This window comes from Cavia porcellus, unplaced genomic scaffold (genome assembly GCF_034190915.1).
Source record: "Cavia porcellus strain 051 isolate PalLab524CR breed Dunkin Hartley unplaced genomic scaffold, mCavPor4.1 scaffold_3, whole genome shotgun sequence".
Taxonomy (NCBI): Eukaryota; Metazoa; Chordata; class Mammalia; order Rodentia; family Caviidae; genus Cavia; species Cavia porcellus.
In genome coordinates this window covers 70,634,882-70,653,554 of record NW_026947486.1, presented here as the reverse complement: position 1 = coordinate 70,653,554, position 18,673 = coordinate 70,634,882, and the positions used below count along the sequence as shown (strand labels likewise).

At 36.7% G+C, this 18,673-nt stretch overlaps 1 protein-coding gene across 5 annotated transcripts in view; it reads left to right on the top strand.

Annotated features, from left to right (window-relative positions):
* The window catches only part of Chrdl1 (chordin like 1), a 114,960-nt gene extending 111,356 nt beyond the window's left edge, over positions 1-3,604 (top strand). For all 5 annotated transcript variants that reach the window (XM_005002703.4, XM_063246278.1, XM_063246277.1 and 2 more), the window contains exon 12: positions 1,188-3,604. In XM_005002703.4, the coding sequence (XP_005002760.1) occupies positions 1,188-1,318 (131 nt within the window). In that variant the 3' untranslated portion in view covers positions 1,319-3,604. The remainder of the gene's footprint in view (positions 1-1,187) is intronic.
* Positions 3,605-18,673: the final 15,069 nt, after the last annotated feature.

Genomic DNA, 18,673 nt, shown 5'->3' with positions numbered 1-18,673 from the left:
AACAATAGCATTAATCAGAACAAAGCAAAACAGTGATAACAATATTTTCCTTCAAAGAGATTGTAGAAGGAAATCCCCCTTATTTGTGATATTGCTAAATCTGTTTTTAAAAAGATGTACTTGCTGTGTGGAACCATCGACTATTTGTGAAAGAGTTGACAATAGACTGAATTAGGAAGCTACTTTACTGTATTAAATCAGTGAAATGGTGTGGAAAGGTCACTAACAGAGACATTTCTCATGTTAAATCAACAAAATTGGTGTCAAAGAGAGAAAGGAGTTTGGTATGACTCCAATATTAACAACTTTATAGAGTGACTGAATAGTACTGCCAATGGAAAACTCCGAAGAAGCACTGGTGAAGACTTTCACTTGAAATATTTGGATTGCAATACTTACAGGCCATCTAAGCAAAATTATCCAGTAGGTAACTGGAAATAGAGTTCATGAGGTCAATTGTTTTTCTTGCAGGACTAATAGAAAATAAAATGAATAGTGTGAATATTCAAATGAAGATGTTAGAAGTAAGGAATAAAGGAGGCAGAGTCTAGGATCCCAGCATCAAAGATATGACTTTTTAAATTATCATTTAATTATGAAGAACATATTTTAGTTCATATTCTGAACAAGGCACTGTGCTGTGATCTAGAGGACTTGAGAGACAATTTACACATGCTCTGTGTCCATTAGCAGTTAGGGTTTGGAGTGTACAATGGAAATAGATGGTGTGTGTCTCAAACTGTGCATCTGGAGGAAGTGAGATCTGTGAGAACTTCAGGCATGAAGAACAAGCCTGATTCCTTTGTTTGGTGTGCCTAGCAGAGTCTGGCACATCTTGGGGCTTCAGGGAAAGCTATTTCCTTGCCCTGTTCGTCTTTGCCTTTTTCCTTCTACATTCCGATTGCATCAGAGAGAATAGTAAAAAGAGAGAAATCCAAGGGAGAAAGAATCAGGATCACATCTCAAGGGGAAGGGAGCATGTTCTCATGTAGCTTGGGTAAGGCAAAGCAGTTCAAAACACATTTGGAGTTCAGAGGAGTTCCCTGACCTTGGACCAAGAGTTTTCCAGTTGTCTTTGAAATCCTCTGGTGGCCTGATGAGTAAGTAGGTGGGTGGGGTGAGGTAAGGGGTTCCATTGATTCTGTCTACTCTTACACTTTGCATCCCTTTTGTGTTTGATATTCCAGGCCAGTGGAAGATATTCACTGAAGGAGAAGCTCAGATCAGCCAGATGTGTTCAAGCCGTGTGTGCAGAACAGAGCTTGAAGATTTAGTCAAGGTTTTGTACCTGGAGAGATCTGAAAAGGGCCAATGTTAGGCGAGTCAAAAAGTATTAGATAGGGTCAAGCAAGAAAACTCAAGCTGCAGCTGGACTGTCAGCTTACTTTGCTTAATTCAACAGTACCCTATAATGCCAAACTTGAATGCAGTTATTCACACCATGCATAGCATAACTTGCTCCTTTATGTGGAGTGGTGTGTCAGCCCTTATCCACCTCCTCTAAAGAGACTAAAGAATCTTGAATGATTTGTGGGAAGAGGAGGGATCGAACACCACCACACAGCTCTAGTTTCTTGGAGAATCACATTTCTTTACATGCTGAAGAGCAAATGAAACCACAGAGTTTCTATCTAAAATGTTATTCAAATGAAAGAAAGAGAAGGGAATTGATTAGTAGGAATTCTGGAGAATAGAGCGATTATTCATATGAAATGATACTGTTTGAATGTTAGAAAGTCTTTTGTTCTTTAAAAGAAAATTAACTGCCCATATGCACACACACACACACACACACACACACACACACACACACACACACAAAGAGAGAGAGGGAGGGAGAGACAGAGAGACAGAGAGAGAGAGAGAGAGAGAGATAAAACTACAGCCTCTGCATGGAGACAAAGCCTACAATCTGCCTTTCTCTGCCTGAAACACCTTGGAGGTGATCTGCACCCAAGAGGAAAAATAAAGCCTTTTAAGCAAAAGGCTCTGTTCTTAGGCCTTTGAGATGGCTCTTGAATTCAGCAACTATAGTGGCAGGGTAAAGTATAAAAGCACCATTTCTGGCCTCATCCACTTTAAGGTGATAAATAACTTTTCCCTACTGATAGAACTTCTTTTTTCCCCTATGAAATCTCCAAAAAGAAATTAGATCGGGTAATATCAGAAGCTGAATCGATATAAACAAAGTAATTGTTGAAAAAAGGAACTGATAAAAGTCAGAAAGGTTATCTTATTGTTTTGATAGCATAAAAATCTACCAGTTAGTAAATCAACATTCAGTAATTTTCTTGAGGCTGTACTTGTGTAGCCAGAAAATTTAGGCTGGATTATTAAATTCTAGACAACCCTTAAAAGGGCTGTTTTCCTTCTTCAAGATTTGAGATTTCACTGTGCAAACAGGCTCAGTCTTCATGAGATTCTGAATGTTGGTTCTTCAGTTAAGAGAGTTACTGTTTGTTTAAGGAGCTGAGAATTCTGATAAAGCCCCTTATCCTAAATATCTGTACCATTTTCATCTTATCCAACAAGCGCAAATTTCCACTGGTATTCTAGAAAAGACCGTTCATAAAATGTCTATGTGCAGTACCATACAAGAGCATAGATAATCAATTCTGAAGTCTGGATTTAGACATCATCTCTGTGGGAAGACTAAATTTTTCACAAAAAAGAACCTCAAGCATGCATCTGGATTTGTCCTCTCTGAGGGTCATAATGAACTCTAATGAGTATTAATAGAAGTATTGAGGACTCAGAAATCCCATATTTCCCACTCTATGATGATGGGGGAGAGAACAGTTTTCCCTTAATGTATTTGACATCGATAGGGAAAAATGTAAAAGGCCCAGTATTAATGGCAATCTGCCATAAAAGAGTATGTTTCTGTAAAAGAGACATAAGGACCTCATGGCAAGGAATTCATGGGGCATTCCTTACCCCGTCCCACCACACACATTCTCTTTTGGAGAGGAAGGTAGGACATCCTGGGCTGAAAAGCCACAAAGCATTATTGAAAGGGGAGTCACGGTGCTTGACAGCTGCTGCCTCCCTTTCAATGGCAGTCATTTCCGTAGCATAGAGACCACTAGCTGGATCCTGAAGCAAAGTGGTGATTCCACTTCTAGATGCTTCACCCCAAAGGCTTCCCAGGGCTTCTCTGAATGATCATCCTTAAAGTGACACCCAGAGAGCTTCCCTAGATAAATGCCTGACTCTTGGTGCTGGGACACATCTTCCCAGAGTGTTGTGGGAAGCAGGAGTTGGTGAGCTATTTCAATGATCATAGAAATCTTCCAGTGTTTGGTATTGTGTAGAGAGTAGGTCTTAGGAAAAAGGCCAAGCCACCTGTAGTTAGTAGAGAAAATGGATGTGGTTCTTCTTGTGTATTTATTTGTATCATAAACACTTGGAACAACAAAAACCATAAGCAGCGTTTCACAGTAACAGCCATTTTCTAGTTAACTCATGTAAACAAATAAGAGTAACATAACAATATTACCCTTTCACTCTTCTCATAGGACAGGTACCTCAGCATGGTACTTATTTATGTAGTCACTGTATTTCTGGATTTCTAAATTAATAAAAATTTTAATTTTGAAAAGTATCTGCAAGCAAGTGGCATGTGTGATTGACTCTTCATCATTATTGACTCAGAACTAGATAGCAGGTGATGGGTTGGCCTGGTGCTTTCACACATCTTGACACCCTCCTTATGCAATAGTGTGGTGGTCACAGGGTGATCTCTGCATTCAGACTACAGGGATTTAAAATTTTCTATTAGTACATTTTTCATATAATGATTACATTCATTGTGGGAAATTGGTACATGTACATAACACATCTTAAGTCTTTTTTTCATCCCCTTCTCCTCTCATCCCTTCCCTGATCCTCAACATCTTGGTCACTTTCCCTTTTGCAAAAGATCTGTCTCCCTGTTTCCTATTATCTCTCTTTTATTTTGATCTTTAATTATGTATATTTTTGGGTTGCTCATATAAAGAAACCATGTGATATTTAAACTTGTGTGTCTGATTTATTTCACAACATTATGGTCATAAGGTGCATCCATTTCTTTACAAATGACTCAACTTTGTCCTTCTTTATGGCAGAGTCTGTGTGTCTAATGCTGCATTTTTATTACTGACTCATCTACTGATGGACTCATTGGCTGTTTCAAATTTTTAGCTATTATGAGTTGTGCTACTATGAACATGGATATGCATATATCCTGGATTTCTAAGTCAACTCTGTACTTAGCGGCTGTATTTCTTAACCTTTCCAACCATAAAATGGGATAACAGTGGTACTCATACCCTTTGCCTGCAATTTTGCTGTGAGGTTTAATTTAGTTAATGCATGCCAAGTCATTAGAATATTATCTGGTACAAAGTAAGCACTCATTAATGATCACAGATATTCAAGACTGCCATGGAATGGAAATTGAGCATTGGCGTCTGACTTCCCTTTAGGTCACTGATTCAGGCTTCAAGGGGACCTGTTACTGACATTGTTCTTTTGTACAAAAAAAAATTTACAGGGAGCAGGGTAAGAGTTTTGTCACACATTTTGATCCAAACTAAATTCCCTCAGACCTCCAGCAACTGCTGAATGTATGTTACTACAGAAGTCAAAGTATCACAAGGCTTCAAGATTCATGTGTCAAAGACTGCTGAGCTGTCAGGTAATCTTAGCATAGAAAAGTGTGCACTTGGATTGGCAGCATGGAAAAAGAGAAGTATTGCCAGAGTGAATGAAGCAGAGGCCTATCGGGGTGGATTGTAAGTGGGTACAGAGATGAGAAATGATTGCTATGATCTCAAGACAACTTTGGAGAAGCTGCACCACAGGAGATGGAAAGTCACAATGAAGAAAGTAGCTGAGAAAGAAAAAAAGGCAAAGAAAATCATTTTGTTTTAAATATGAGAGCTATTTCCCCTGAGGGACAGATAGTATAGAACAGATCAAAGAGAATAGGAAGTGAAAAGAGAATAGGAAGTGAAAAGCCTTTGTGTGAGGTGGGTAAGAATTCATCCTCTACCATGCTGCAACCAAGAACTCACAATCTAGACAGATAATCTGGTTGGATTCGAATCTCTGTATGCCAACTTCTTACATTAAACTGTACATTACTCGGCTGATCTCTACTAGCTTGGTTCTCCTTTATCCCTCACTGATTTTCTTCTGGAAAAATGACTAAAAATCCCAATAGCTCCACTTGTAATGAGGGAACTACACATAACTCAGACTAGACATCTTCTCTCCATTTTGTGCTCTTCCCTTTCCTTAATCAGACACATCCAGATTTCACCCAGTCCTATCAGTCTCAGTGTAGGTGATGCTCACAAGTTTTTGCTCTTAACTTCTCTTGTCAAATTCATTCTCCCATATAGTCTGTACTCACCTGCCCACACCATGATTTTCAGGAAGCACCAAAGATCTTCTCTTTTGAGTTTAAAGGGATGCTCTGCTTACTATCACATGTTTTCCACCTTTTTATTCCTTTCTTGCTTTTACTCTTGAAGGGATTCAGAATATGCAACATAAAAATGTGCCACTTGACCAAAGGATTTATTTCAAGCTAAAGGAAGTTGAGTATAAATAGCTGCATGAAGAGTTCTCTAGGCTACTCTTATCTGCCTAAAAGCAGGGCATAACTTACCCCTTGAGGAACTTTGCTCCTCCTGTATACCAAGGATGGAAGAGAATTTCATCACTGAAGATAGGAAGTCAACAGCAAGATGAGTTTGTATACACATAACTAACCAAAATAGCCTTTGTCATTCATAAGTTACCCCATATGAGTTATATTTCCTGTTCACTTCCCTAGAGTTTACCATCACCTGATGCCCAAACACTGTCCTTTGGTTAAACGGTATATACTATAAACTCCTATGTCTAACATAAATGTTAATAAAACTATGTGCCTTCTGCTAATCTGCCTTTTTGATACGTTGACTAATGGGACCAATGTCACTTAATGTAAGAAAGTAAAGTTTTGGGGCTGGGGATTTAGCTCAGCGGCATAAGCGCCTGCCTTGCAAGCAGGCAGTCGTGAGTTCGATTCTCGGTACCGATAAAAAGGAAAAAGACAAAAAAAAAAAAAAAAAAAAAAAAGAAAGAAAGAAAGAAAGTAAGTAAAGTTTTTCCTCCCTAACATCTATCTCTATGACTGCTAGAAAAACATTTTTCATCTCTGCATATCTGACAGTCACCACTGCTGCCAACTATGAGATTGATTGGGGCCTTTTCATTCTGGCCTACAGGTGCTGCATCAGTGGTGGTGTTGGAATCCTCTATCATTTTTGTTCCCCAGTGGTACAGTGTCTTGTGTACAAGGTAAAAGAATTTCCTCCTTTTTCCGGGCCTTTGAAGCTAGTTTGTCACTTTACATTAAAGAAGTGAGCATTTTTCTTTTTTACTTTTTGTTTTTGCAGTATTGGGGATTGAACTCAAGACTTTCACACTGTACTGCACTCCTGGAATTTTTTTTTTTTTTGAGTCAGGATCTTGCCTAGTTGCTGAGTTGTCCAGGCTGGGCTCAAACTTGAGATCCTCTTGCTTCAGCCTCCCAGAGTGCTGGGATTATAGGCATGCACCACCATGCCCAGCCAACAAATAATTCTTGAGTGTGTATTACGTGCACCAAAGGGATATCTTCTTATGCCTTAGTATATCATAAATGCTTCATAGAATGAAGAACTTCAGTTTCCACCTTCAGCCCCATTCTTAGGGCTTGATTGCCAGTGTGTAGTCTGTGCTGAGTATAAGCCTTCAAGATACATATATGATACATATATGACTGTTCCCCAATCCTTTTCCCTTTGGACGCATGTGTACTATGATTTCCCATTGAAACTCTCATCCACATTAAATTCAGTGATCTCACATTGTTCATCTCTGTTAGCTTGTCCTCCTTTGTCACCTTTGCTTCCAGTAAATAACAAGTGCTTACCCTGTACCAGGCACTGTAGTAATCATTTTTCTCATTTAATCCTCATATCTGTATGTGGGAGGTAACATTATTAAAATTATTTTGTCTATGAAGACACTGAGTCATTTATTTTTCACATGCTATTTCAGTCATACACAGCATAATAGTGTTTTAGTCATCAGTGGATAGGAGTAGTCCTAGCAAATTGTAATGGAGTTGAAAAATTCCTTTCACCTAGTGCAGTAATTTTGTAACTGTTATAAATGGTAGCACAATGTATTACTGCTATGTTTGTGGTGATACTGATGTAAATAAATCTACTGCACAGTTATTTCTACAAAAGTATCACACAAACAAACATGTGCAGTATATGACACTACAACAAGTAATTATGGGCTAAGATATTTGCTATACTGTACTTTCTATGGCTTCACATTCGCTGTTCCCTCACTAGCTGACTCACCCAGAGCAACTTCCAGTTCTGCAAGCTTCATTCATAATAAGAGCTCTATAGGAATGCACTAATTTTTATGCGTTATATTGTATTTTTATCGTATTTTTTCTATGTTTAGATGTCCTTAGAGACCCAAACACCATTATGTTACAGCTGCCTTGAGAACTGAATGAAGCCACACTCTCTACAGATTTGTAGCAAAGGAGCAACAGATTATACCATATGGCCTAGGATGAGAAAACTCTACCACGTAGGTGTATGTAAAGTATACCGTATAATGTCACTACAGTGGTGGAATCACCTAACAACATGTCACTCAGCATATATTTAGGTCATTAGTGACACATGACTATATACGTACAAATGTGAAATATCTCCCCTGTTGATCTCCCTAATTAGATTATAGAGCTCTACGATGGCAAGGACCCAGAGCCTAGCACTTTTAAACATTCAATAAATGTTTTTCAGAGTTTACTTCATGTGATTCTTTCTCCAGTTGAAAAATAAAACAGCTCAGGGAATGCTTAAATATGCAGAGGCTAGTCAATCTTCAGGACATTTTCCTTGTCACCTACTCTAAGCAAAACTAATAAAAATTGGGCTGAGAAGTACAAAGGAAGAAGCACTTATTTGCCTTGTGGAATGACTTGCCAATAAATGTTATTGGAAACAATAAATATTCAATTTACATATAGTTGTTAAATTCTAAGTCAGATGTTTCTGCATTCATGGTATAGGCTTCACAGCAATACTTGGCTGTGAAGTATTCTTGCAATAACTTCAATATTGTGGGTCAGAATAGCTCCATTTCTATATATTTGACTCATAATTTTTAAAATAGGGCCAAGGATATATAGCTCAGTGGCACAAATATCTGCCTGACAAGAACAAGGTCCTATGTTCAATTCCTGGAACCTAAACAAATATGTAAACCATATGTGCATATGTGTGTGAATAATTAAGCTCCAACCTAGTGTATATAGAGACTTTATAAAATGGGCCATATAAGAAACCTGACACAACTTATCTTCACACAAGGCCTATCTTCAAGGTAATGTAGGCAAGAGGTGTTCTGAGTTATCTCTAATGGTTAGCATACCCCATCTAGGGACACCCATTTTATTTGATACTCAGATTCTCGGGCCAGTTCACACAAGCCTGTTGAACACCAAATGTTGCTAGGTTAGATATAATACTAATTAGTAGCTGTTTAAGCAAGATCATGGATGCAAGGGCAGGTGGTGAGGAGAAGCACGAGCAGGGATTTTCTCTACTTTTCTGGGTCAAAAATCTCAAATGAGACAGAGTTTACACTTGACAACCTCCTTTCTCAGTCCATTTCATTATGCCCTCTTCATTGTTGTTGCCAAAAATTTTGCATCCAGCCCCTCACCTCCTTGCTCCACAAAAAGCCTTAGGCATTACCATACACCACCTGGCTAAATAAGCAAACACTCAATCTCTTCAGGGCAGCTGTCTGGTATTAGGAAGGAAGTAAGTTTAACACAACAATAGTTGCTTAACTCTCAGATATATATTCACATTTAAAAATTTTATTATTCGGTATTACTCTCAAAATGAACTCAATTAAAAATTACAGGAAGAGGGTTAACGTGAGTGAAATTATTTGGGTGGTGAAAGCAACAAAAAGGAGTTTGTGTGGTGTGCTATGAGACCTGAATGAATAAGAGGAGGCACACTAAGCAGGTTGTGTGTATTGTACATGAATAACGGTAATTCCCACTGCCACTTCCTGTAATGATCACTGATACTATTCCTGCCTTTCTGGCATCCTTATTCCTTCACTTCTGAACTTGATATGTCCTGAAAATGCCCAGGTGAGGGTCTTTTTATGTGAGAAGCAGCAGCTTCCATAGTAGTAGAGGCCTGATGAGGAGGAAGAGGTATTTGTTTCCACAGGCTGCTGAAAACAGTTTATGCCCCTTTTCTTTTGGCACTCACTGGGTAGCCCAAGAGGGGGCAGTGCCAGTGAAAAAGGAATTCTAAGGCTTGGGAATGTATCCCTGTGGGGAATGTTTTCATTAGAAGGTGTCATAGTGACTTCTTGATGCTGAGTCAAAATACTCAACAACCAAAGTTAAGGGAGAAAAGGGTTGTTTGGCTCACAGTTTGTAGGGATTTCAGTCCACAGTCAGCTGGCTCCAAGGTATATGACAAACAGTTCACAACAAAGTGGGGCAGGCAAAAGGCACAAAAGCAACAAAGTACCATAGCAGTAAGCGGAAAGTGACCAGCAACAAGCAACCACAGCAGTCCTCTTTCTGTCCCTTATATTCTTCCCAGGCTACACAAACTTAGAGTGGGCAGAACTCACACCCAGGTTTGGCCTTCCCATCATCCACATCCAGAAATATGTCAAACCAATCAGTGGACTAATTTAGTGATCACACATTCTTGATCCCTATATCACATATTTCCTCTCAGCATTACATACTCCATCCCAGCCTCACATACTCTAGATCCAGCCACCTCTGGAAAGACATACCTATGAACACATGGGGCATTATGAGGAGGCATGTAGACACAAGCCATAACAGGACATAAGCAGGAAGAAAGAAAATTCTGTAGGAAAACTTTAGCCACTTTCAGTTCTGTAATTCAGGGGTTTACTTCTGTTCAAAGAGTCACCAAAATTAACAATAAAATAAGTTTCAGGCCAAGTCAGTGAGAGGTCTACTCTGATTACTAGGCCAAGGGAGGATAAAGGGTTAACACATGCAGGCAATTGATACCTTTTTTCCCTTCCATTTCCTAATCTTTTCTTCTCAGTTCCTTTATCTGTTAAATGGAGATCAGAGTAATCTCTGCCTCACAGAGTTATTGCTAAACTCTCATAGAGTAAAGCTTAAAAGAGATCATTTAAAGTGCTCACAATAATGACTGGTAAAGAAATTGACCTTTTTAAAAATTAAATAAACCATTTTTTATGGAATTCTAGTAATTCTAATGCAAAGAATGGTGAGAACAGTTTCAGCTTGGGTTAATTTCAGGCAAAAAGGAACCTGAGCATGGCTTTGAAGAAATTGCCAACCCACGATAGTCAACATTGAGAAAGCCTTTCAGGAGCCCTAGTAAAAGGGACAGGTGACTGTCCCTGTAGAACTTAGCGGCTGCATCCAGCACAGCTCTTGAAAACTCCAGGAGAAGGACAGTGCAGGAAGAGGAAATGAAGACTAGAGTCAGAAAGCCGAGGTTAGTTGGAGCCCCTCTCCTGATGGGAGAGAGGACCGCCCAACAAATTCAGTGCATTTACCCACACAATAAGCATAAGAGGACGCCTGTGGGAAATGTAAGGGGAGGACAATATCAAGAACAGGAATAGCATTCAGTCTTCAGCAAGACATCATGCTTTGGTGGTTACACAGGAAACAAGAGGGAAAGTGTTTATGTTATCTCAGGGGAAAGCCAACTCACTATGTGTTAGCTCCCTGAGTTGCGTACAAATCTCATGGGGCCATGCCAAACTAAGGAGAAGCAGCGACCTTGTCTTAGATACCCAAGGTACAGGTAGCTTTGTTCAAAACATTTAGCAAGAACAAGAGTCTAAGCTGAGATCCAAGTACGTGGGTGCACATGTCTTTAGAGGGTGGAGTAATCATCAAGACCAGCAACGTGGAAGTATCTGAAGCAGCAGTGAGGATCCAGCAGTTGGGCTCTGGAGAACTCCATCAACAGAAGACCAGTTGTAGTCCCCAAATCCAGAGGCCAAGATCAACTAAACACTCCGCACAATTCCATGGCAGCACATTTCTAGGATTTGTGGTATACACTATCACAGAGCTGTAATATCAGAGGCATTTTCCTACTTCTATTTTCCCTTTTTTTGTCTGATTGGATGTCATCTTGTTTTGTTTTGTATTATGTGGTTGTTACTGTTTTGGATATTTTTCCTTTCTCTCTTACTTTTCTTTTTCATTCTTTTTCCATTTCTTCTTTTTTCACTGTTTAGGTTTCTTACCTTTCTTTTTTGTTTTCTTCTATTGACTCTCTTTCCTACAAATTAAACTTTCAAGTGAGAAACCATTGCATCTTCTGTTTCTGATTACTCCTTCACATTCTATTTCATTATTTACCTCCTGTGTGCTCTAGTTTCCCAAAACTTGGGTAATCATCTTTTGACTTTCAGAACTAATTCTACTGTATCTGGCCACATTCACCACTTTATTCTGTCCCCTACCCATCCTAAACTCCTCTGCAACAGCAGAAGCATAAAATCTCTTCACTAAGGGGAAATCATTGCATAAAAGTACATGGTATATGTTTGATTTTGTTATATAACTTTAGAGTCTGCTCCTGTGGTCAGAGGTAGAAGGTTAATGGTTACCATATTTTTTCAGTAGTCAAACTGTACTTCAAATTATCATTATTACTAACTGCACAATTTTTGCCAAAATGTCATATGAGTTATAATCAGTTTATCTCCCATGTATGATAACGATGTGATTTTATGGGATCATAATCATCACTACAGCCCAGTATCAAAGGATTGGGTGCTAAGTCAAATAGTAACTTTTCATCCTTTACAAATTGTGAAGATAGATACTTGGGATAGCTATAAAAAAGCTCTATGTCTAGAGGACATTCCTGAAAAGCAGACTACTAGGGAAGCCTCAAAACTAGTGATAAAGCTATCTATTATAAGAAATCAGCAAATATCAACATAGAAAACAAAATTTTAAAAAGAGAAAATAGAAACTGACAAGACACAGAAGCAAAATGCAACCCCAGACAACCAACCCACCCAGAACAAGCTCAAAACACAATGAAATGATGGAAAGGGAAATCACACACTAAAACTTTCTGAAATGAGAGCAACAGAAGTGAAAAAAAAAAAGAAAAGGCTAGAAAGAAAATGATCCCTCAGGTATGAAAAGAAATGGTGCTTAAAATCAAAGATAAAAGGGAAAACACAGTTTTTAAAAAAAGATGATCCTAAAACATGATGCAAACAAAAAATTCCCAACATAGGAAAGAAAATGGAGTCCATGAAACATAGCCAAACAGAGGTACAAGAGATTATAATATCCATTGAAAGTATATGCAACAGATTAAATGAAGAAGATGATACAGTGTCAGATCATGAAGGCAGAATTGAGATAGTGATCACAAAATAAAGATATCTTAAAAATAGCAAGAGACCTTAAAAAATACTACAGCTACAAGGTGAAGCAAAGAATAACATAAGTTTGATTGAAGTCAATGAGAAAGCTGGAGACTGTGTGAATACAATTTTTTAAAAAAAGTATTCACAGAAATAGTGGCAGAAAAATTAAAGACTACTGATAGAAAACTTCCCAAGGATTGGGTGCTAAGCCAAATAGTATAGGCAAAGGATAAAGAATTTACATACAAATAAATGGAGCACATAGAACTCCATATAGCCATGACCAAACTAAAACTATGTCAAGACATATAATAATCAAGATTCCAGAAATTGAGCACAAGAACAAATTGTTAAAATCAGTTAGAGAAAAGAAACAGGTCACCTATAAAAGAAATCCTATCAGAGTCACAGTGGACTTCTCTGCACAAACCCTCAAATCAAGAAGAGCTTGGAGTGAAACACTCCAAGTCATGAAAGAAGAAAACAACTTTCACTATGCAAAATAAAAACTTTTGTTATGTTCCTACCACCTTGTTTTGAAAACCTGTTTGTTTTTGTTTTGGGCTCTTTGTTATTGTTATTTCTTTGTCTCTTCTGTTTCTTGTTTTTCTTGTATTTTGTTTTGTTTTTTCTTCTACTAAAGAAATGGTAGATGTATAGGGTGATTATGTGCCAAGAACATGTCCTAAAGAGTTTACAAGAATTGATTTTATTATGTGTGATGACATGAACACCTACTTTGAAGAACATACTAGAACAAACCCTTTAATAAGTGGTGCTGGAAAAATTGTCTCTCCATATGCCAAAATATAAAACTAGATCCATATCTATCACCATGCACTAAACTATAGTCAAAGCGGATCAAATGTCTAAAAACCTAAATACCAAAACAGAAACACTTAATCTGTTGGAAGACAAAGTAGGTAGAAATCTTGATAACATAGACAGAGAATTGATGAACAAGCATCAAGCTGCCTAGGAAACATTTCCCAGAATCAACAGCTGAGATCTCACCTTATTAAACAGTTTTTGCATGTCATAGGAAATGAATAGAGTACCAATAAAACCCATGAATTGGGAAAATATTTTAGCCAACTATCCCTCAGACATAAGACTTCTATCTAGAATTTACAAGGAATTATAAGTGTGGTTTTGAAGGCCAATAATGCTTTCATTATTTTGTTTTGATTGGCTTTATACCATTTTTTTGTTTGAATTTATTATATGTTAAGGTATGGAAAATTAGTTTGAAGAAAACAAGAGACATTATGGCAGCCAATGTTGATTTCCTGTTATCTTGTTTTGAAGTCCTGTGTTGCTTGCATTGTTCTGTTATGTTCTGTTTTGTATTGTTTTGTTTTATTCTTTTTAAAATAAATAAGCAACTTTCAACCCAGATTAATATACCCTGCAAAACTATCTTTCAAAATTGATGGAGAAATAAGAGGCTTCCATGACAAGAACATCTGCTGAAAATTTATGACCACCAGATCAGGACTCTGAAATGTTCTCAAGGAATTCTAGAAAAAACATAATTAGCAATATAGCTCCATGAACCCAAACAGAAGGAATCCACCAGGGAAGGCAAACAGAGGGAAAAGTCAGGGGAGCCAACAACAGGAAAATAACTTGAGAAGTATAAGTCAGTGCATATCAGTTATAACCATCAACAGTAATGGCCTCAATTCACCAATCAAAAGACACAGAATGGCAGAATGGATCAAGCAGCAAGATCTAACAATATGTTGTACATAAGAAAAAAACTTAATTCAAAGAGAAATTCATAGACTGAAAGCCAAAGGATGGAAAACAATATTCCATGTGAAAGGAACCCAGTAAAAAGCAGGGGTAGCTATTCTGTTTGCAGAAAAAGTGAATTTCTAACAAATATTGATAAAGGGAGATACAGAAGGTCAATCCTCTTAAAGGAAACAATCTAAGAGCAAGAGATAACAATCATAAATATATATGCAACAAATACCAGTACACCAACTACACAGAACAACTGCTAACGGACATGAAAAATCAAATAAGCCCTAATACAATTGTATTAGGAGACCTCAATATCCCACTATGACAAAAAGACAGATCAGCCAGATACAAGTCAATAATGAAATAATAAAACTAAATCAAAATTCAAACAATTGGGCTGATTTATACATTTATGGAGTGTTCCACCTTACATCAGAACACACGTTCTTCTTAGATGCTCATGGGACATTCTCCAAGACACACCATCTACTGGCTCATCAGATAGACAACAGGCTAGCCCCGTAATCTAAAAACTAAAGGGGTTAGTGGTACCCAAAACATACAAAGCATCCTGAGAAGGGGAAAGGTGAAAAACAGCCTAAAAAAGGAAGGCAGAGGTCATTGTTAATAGTGTATCAGAATTTAAAAAGTCACAGTAGCCTTATCACTCTGTTTAGTTTGATTTTATTTTGTCCTGGTCTGTCCACTTATATCAGATTTGATAGCACAGACATCTAACCCAAAAATAGCAGGTTATACCATGGTAACTATCCTTAATTTCCTATTAACTTAAACTGAAACCCTGTATTACTTACATTGTCTTACTATGACTGATCTTATTTGAAGCTGGTTTGTTAGACCGTGGTTTTGCCTTGACTGATTTTATTCGAATTTTGTATGCTTGATAGTATCAAGTCTAAGAGTAGGCGCAACTATTCTGAAGATGACAAGATGTAAAAGATACCCATATGGTTTTGATTATTAACTGCTCTCAAGTCCTACAATGTCTTCAAAGTTGTGTTTTTATAAAAATATCTATGTAATACTGTGCTTAACTATATTAAGCCTGATGATGTGGACAAGTCTATTGAAAATAACAAAAGAAAGCATAGTAACTCTGGTAGATCACGTAATATTGTGGTCTTTATGTCTTTTTCGTTGCATGTTTTTCTAGGAATTTGTTTTGTTGTCTTGTTATGATCTGTTTTCCCTATAATACAAATATGATAAATATACATGTAGAAATTCACATATGAGAAGAATTTTTTTTAACTATGGGAACAGATTATATAATGCACAATGTAATGAACAGATACTCTGAAGAAGAAGAGACACTAAGAAACCCAATGCTAACTCTGTAAAATTATGATATAAGATCTAGCAATACTATTATTCACTGTTCAGAGTGATATTAGTCTAGTCTCTTAAGTTCACTTTCAGCATACATAAAGATAAGGACAGCTACTACGAACAGAATGAGAGACATTATGGTAGTCATTATTAACTTGATGTCATTATTGACTGACCCAATGTCAGGTCTTGAAGACCTAAAAAGCCTTCATCATCCTGTAATGATTTTATTAGTTTTATAATATACAGTATGTATTCAACGTGTGTGAAAATGGGGACAACTATTTGGAAGAAAACTAGAGACAATAAGATAGACAGTGAAGATCTCCAGTGGACTTGCTTTGAAATCCATATTTCTTTAAATTGTTTCTTTATGAATTGTTTTGTTCTGTTTTGATATGTTTAATCTTACCTTCTTTAAGATAAAAAACAAGTATGTAGGACTGATAACTACATTACTAAGTTTTTGTTGGATCACTGAGCAGAACTGTTGGCAGTCTCACTATTTGAATGTCACTTTGTATGCTTTAATTTTGTAACCTGAACAACTGTTTCTAAGATGACAATATGTAACTTATCAACTAGTGATTTCTTGCTGTTTATTTTTCTGTAATTTTGTATTATTTCTACCCTTTTTTCTCTTCTGTTTTTTGTGGGTTTTTTTTTCTCTTTAAATAAAAAAAGAAAATGCTTAAGTAAATGCAAAGAAATTGAAGTTATTCCAGGCACACCACAGTGCAATGAAACTGGAAGTCCATGTCAAAAGAAACCATAAGAATTTCATAAAGACATGGAAATTATATAGCGCCTTACAGAACAACCAATGGCTCACAGAGAAATTAAAGAAGAAATTAGACAGTTTTTACAGTTTACTGATAATGACAATACAACACACCAGAACTTATGGAACACAATATGCAGTCTTAAGAGGGAAATTTATAGCAGTAGATTATGATATCAGGATAACAGAAAAAGCTCATGTAAAGAACTTAATGATGAACCTCAAAATTCTAGAAAAAGAAAAGCAGGCTAAGCCAAAAGGGAATAAATTATAAAGAACAGAGCAGAAATTAACATACAGGAGACAAAAAAAACCCCAATACAATGAATCAATAAATCAAAGAGTTGGTTTTTTGAAACATTTAATAAAATTGGCAAACCCTTAGCCAATATTATCAAAAGAAAGAAGAGATTCAAATCCTTGCAATTAGGAACATAAAAGATGAAATCACAACAGATCCTGCAGAAATCCAAAAAGCCATCTCTATCTACTTTGAAAACTTGTTTTCTAATAAGATGAAAAATACAGAAGAAATGGACAGATTCCTACATTCATATGAAATTACCAAAGCTGAATTAAGGAGATATAAAAAGCCTAAATAACCCTATATCAATAAATGAAATCAAAGATGTAATTAAAAACCTATTGACAAAAAACAGCCCAGATCCAGACAGATTCTCTGCTGAATTCTACAATAAATTTAGAGAAGAAATAATACCATGATTTCTCAAATTCTTTAATAAAATTGAAAGGGGAGCAGTACTTCCAAATTCATTCCTGGAAGCAAGCATTACCCTGATTTAAAAAAAAAAAAAAAAAAAAAAAAAAACAGAGAAGGACCTAACTAAGAAAGAGAATTGCAAGTCAATTTCCCTAATAACATAGATGCAAAATTCCTCAGTATGATACTGGCAAACAGACTAAGCCAATCATCAAGAAGATTGTACACTGTGATCAAGTGAGATTCATCCCAGGGATGCAGGGATGATTCAGCATATGTAAATCAAAAAATATAATACACCATATTAACAGAACCAAGGACAGTAATCATGTGTTCATCTCAGTAGATGCCTAAAAAGCTTTTGACAAATTTCAGCCCCCTTTCATGATAAAAACTCTATGGAAAATTAAAATATATGGTCTTTATCTGAATCTGATAAAAAACAAACCAGCTATGACAAACCAACAGCTAACATCATACTAAATGGACAGAATAGTTTTCTCTTTAAAATGAAGAAAAAACCAAGCATGTCTATTTTCTCCACTCTTATTCAATATAATCCAGGAATCTTCAGCTGGAGCAATTAGAGAAGAGAAAAAAGTGAAAGGGAAGAAAGAAGTTAAACTATAATTATTTGCAGATGACATGATACTATACTTAGAAGATCCCCAAGAACGCCACCAAAAGACTGCTAGATACAATAAGCAAATTCAGGACCATAGCTGGTTACAAAGTCAACACTCAAAAATCAATACCTTTCCTGTACACAAATAACAAACTCAGTGAGACAGAAATCATGGAAACAGTACATTTTATAATAGCACCCAAAAAGATGAAATACCTAGGAATCAATCTAACAAAAAAATGTGGAAGATATCTATATTGAAAATGACAGTACTCTGAAAAATGATAGTGAAGAAGATATTAGAAAATGGAGAGATATCCTATGCTGTTGGGTAGGAAGAAACAATCTAGTAAGAAATGGCCATAGTTTCCAAACTGTTATACAGATTCAATGCAATCCCAAGCAAAATTACAATATCATATCTCACAGAATTATAGAAAAACAATCCTAATACTTATCTGGAACCAGAAAACAACTAGAATAGCAAAGGCAAACCTGAGCAACAAAGACAAGATGGGAGCATCACAATTACTTACTTGAAATTGTACTGTAAAGTTACTGTGATAAAAACAGTGTGGTACTGACAAAAAATTCAGACCCAAAGTTCAATGGAAACAGATTAGAATATGCAGAAACAGTTGCTGACACAATAAGCCACCTTATCTTTGACAAAGGTGCCGTACGCATTCACTGTAAGAAAGATAGCCTCTTTAATAAATGGTGTTGGAAAAACTGGCTCTACATATGTCAAAATTTAAACCTGGATTTATATCTTTCACCATGTACTAAACTAAAATCAGAGTGGATCAAAGATCTTAATATCAAAGCAGAAACATTAAATCTACTGAAAGATAAAGGAAGTAAAACTCTTGAAGCCATTGGTTTAGGGAAAGACTTTATGAAAAAAAACTCTGATTGCACAGGAACTATCACA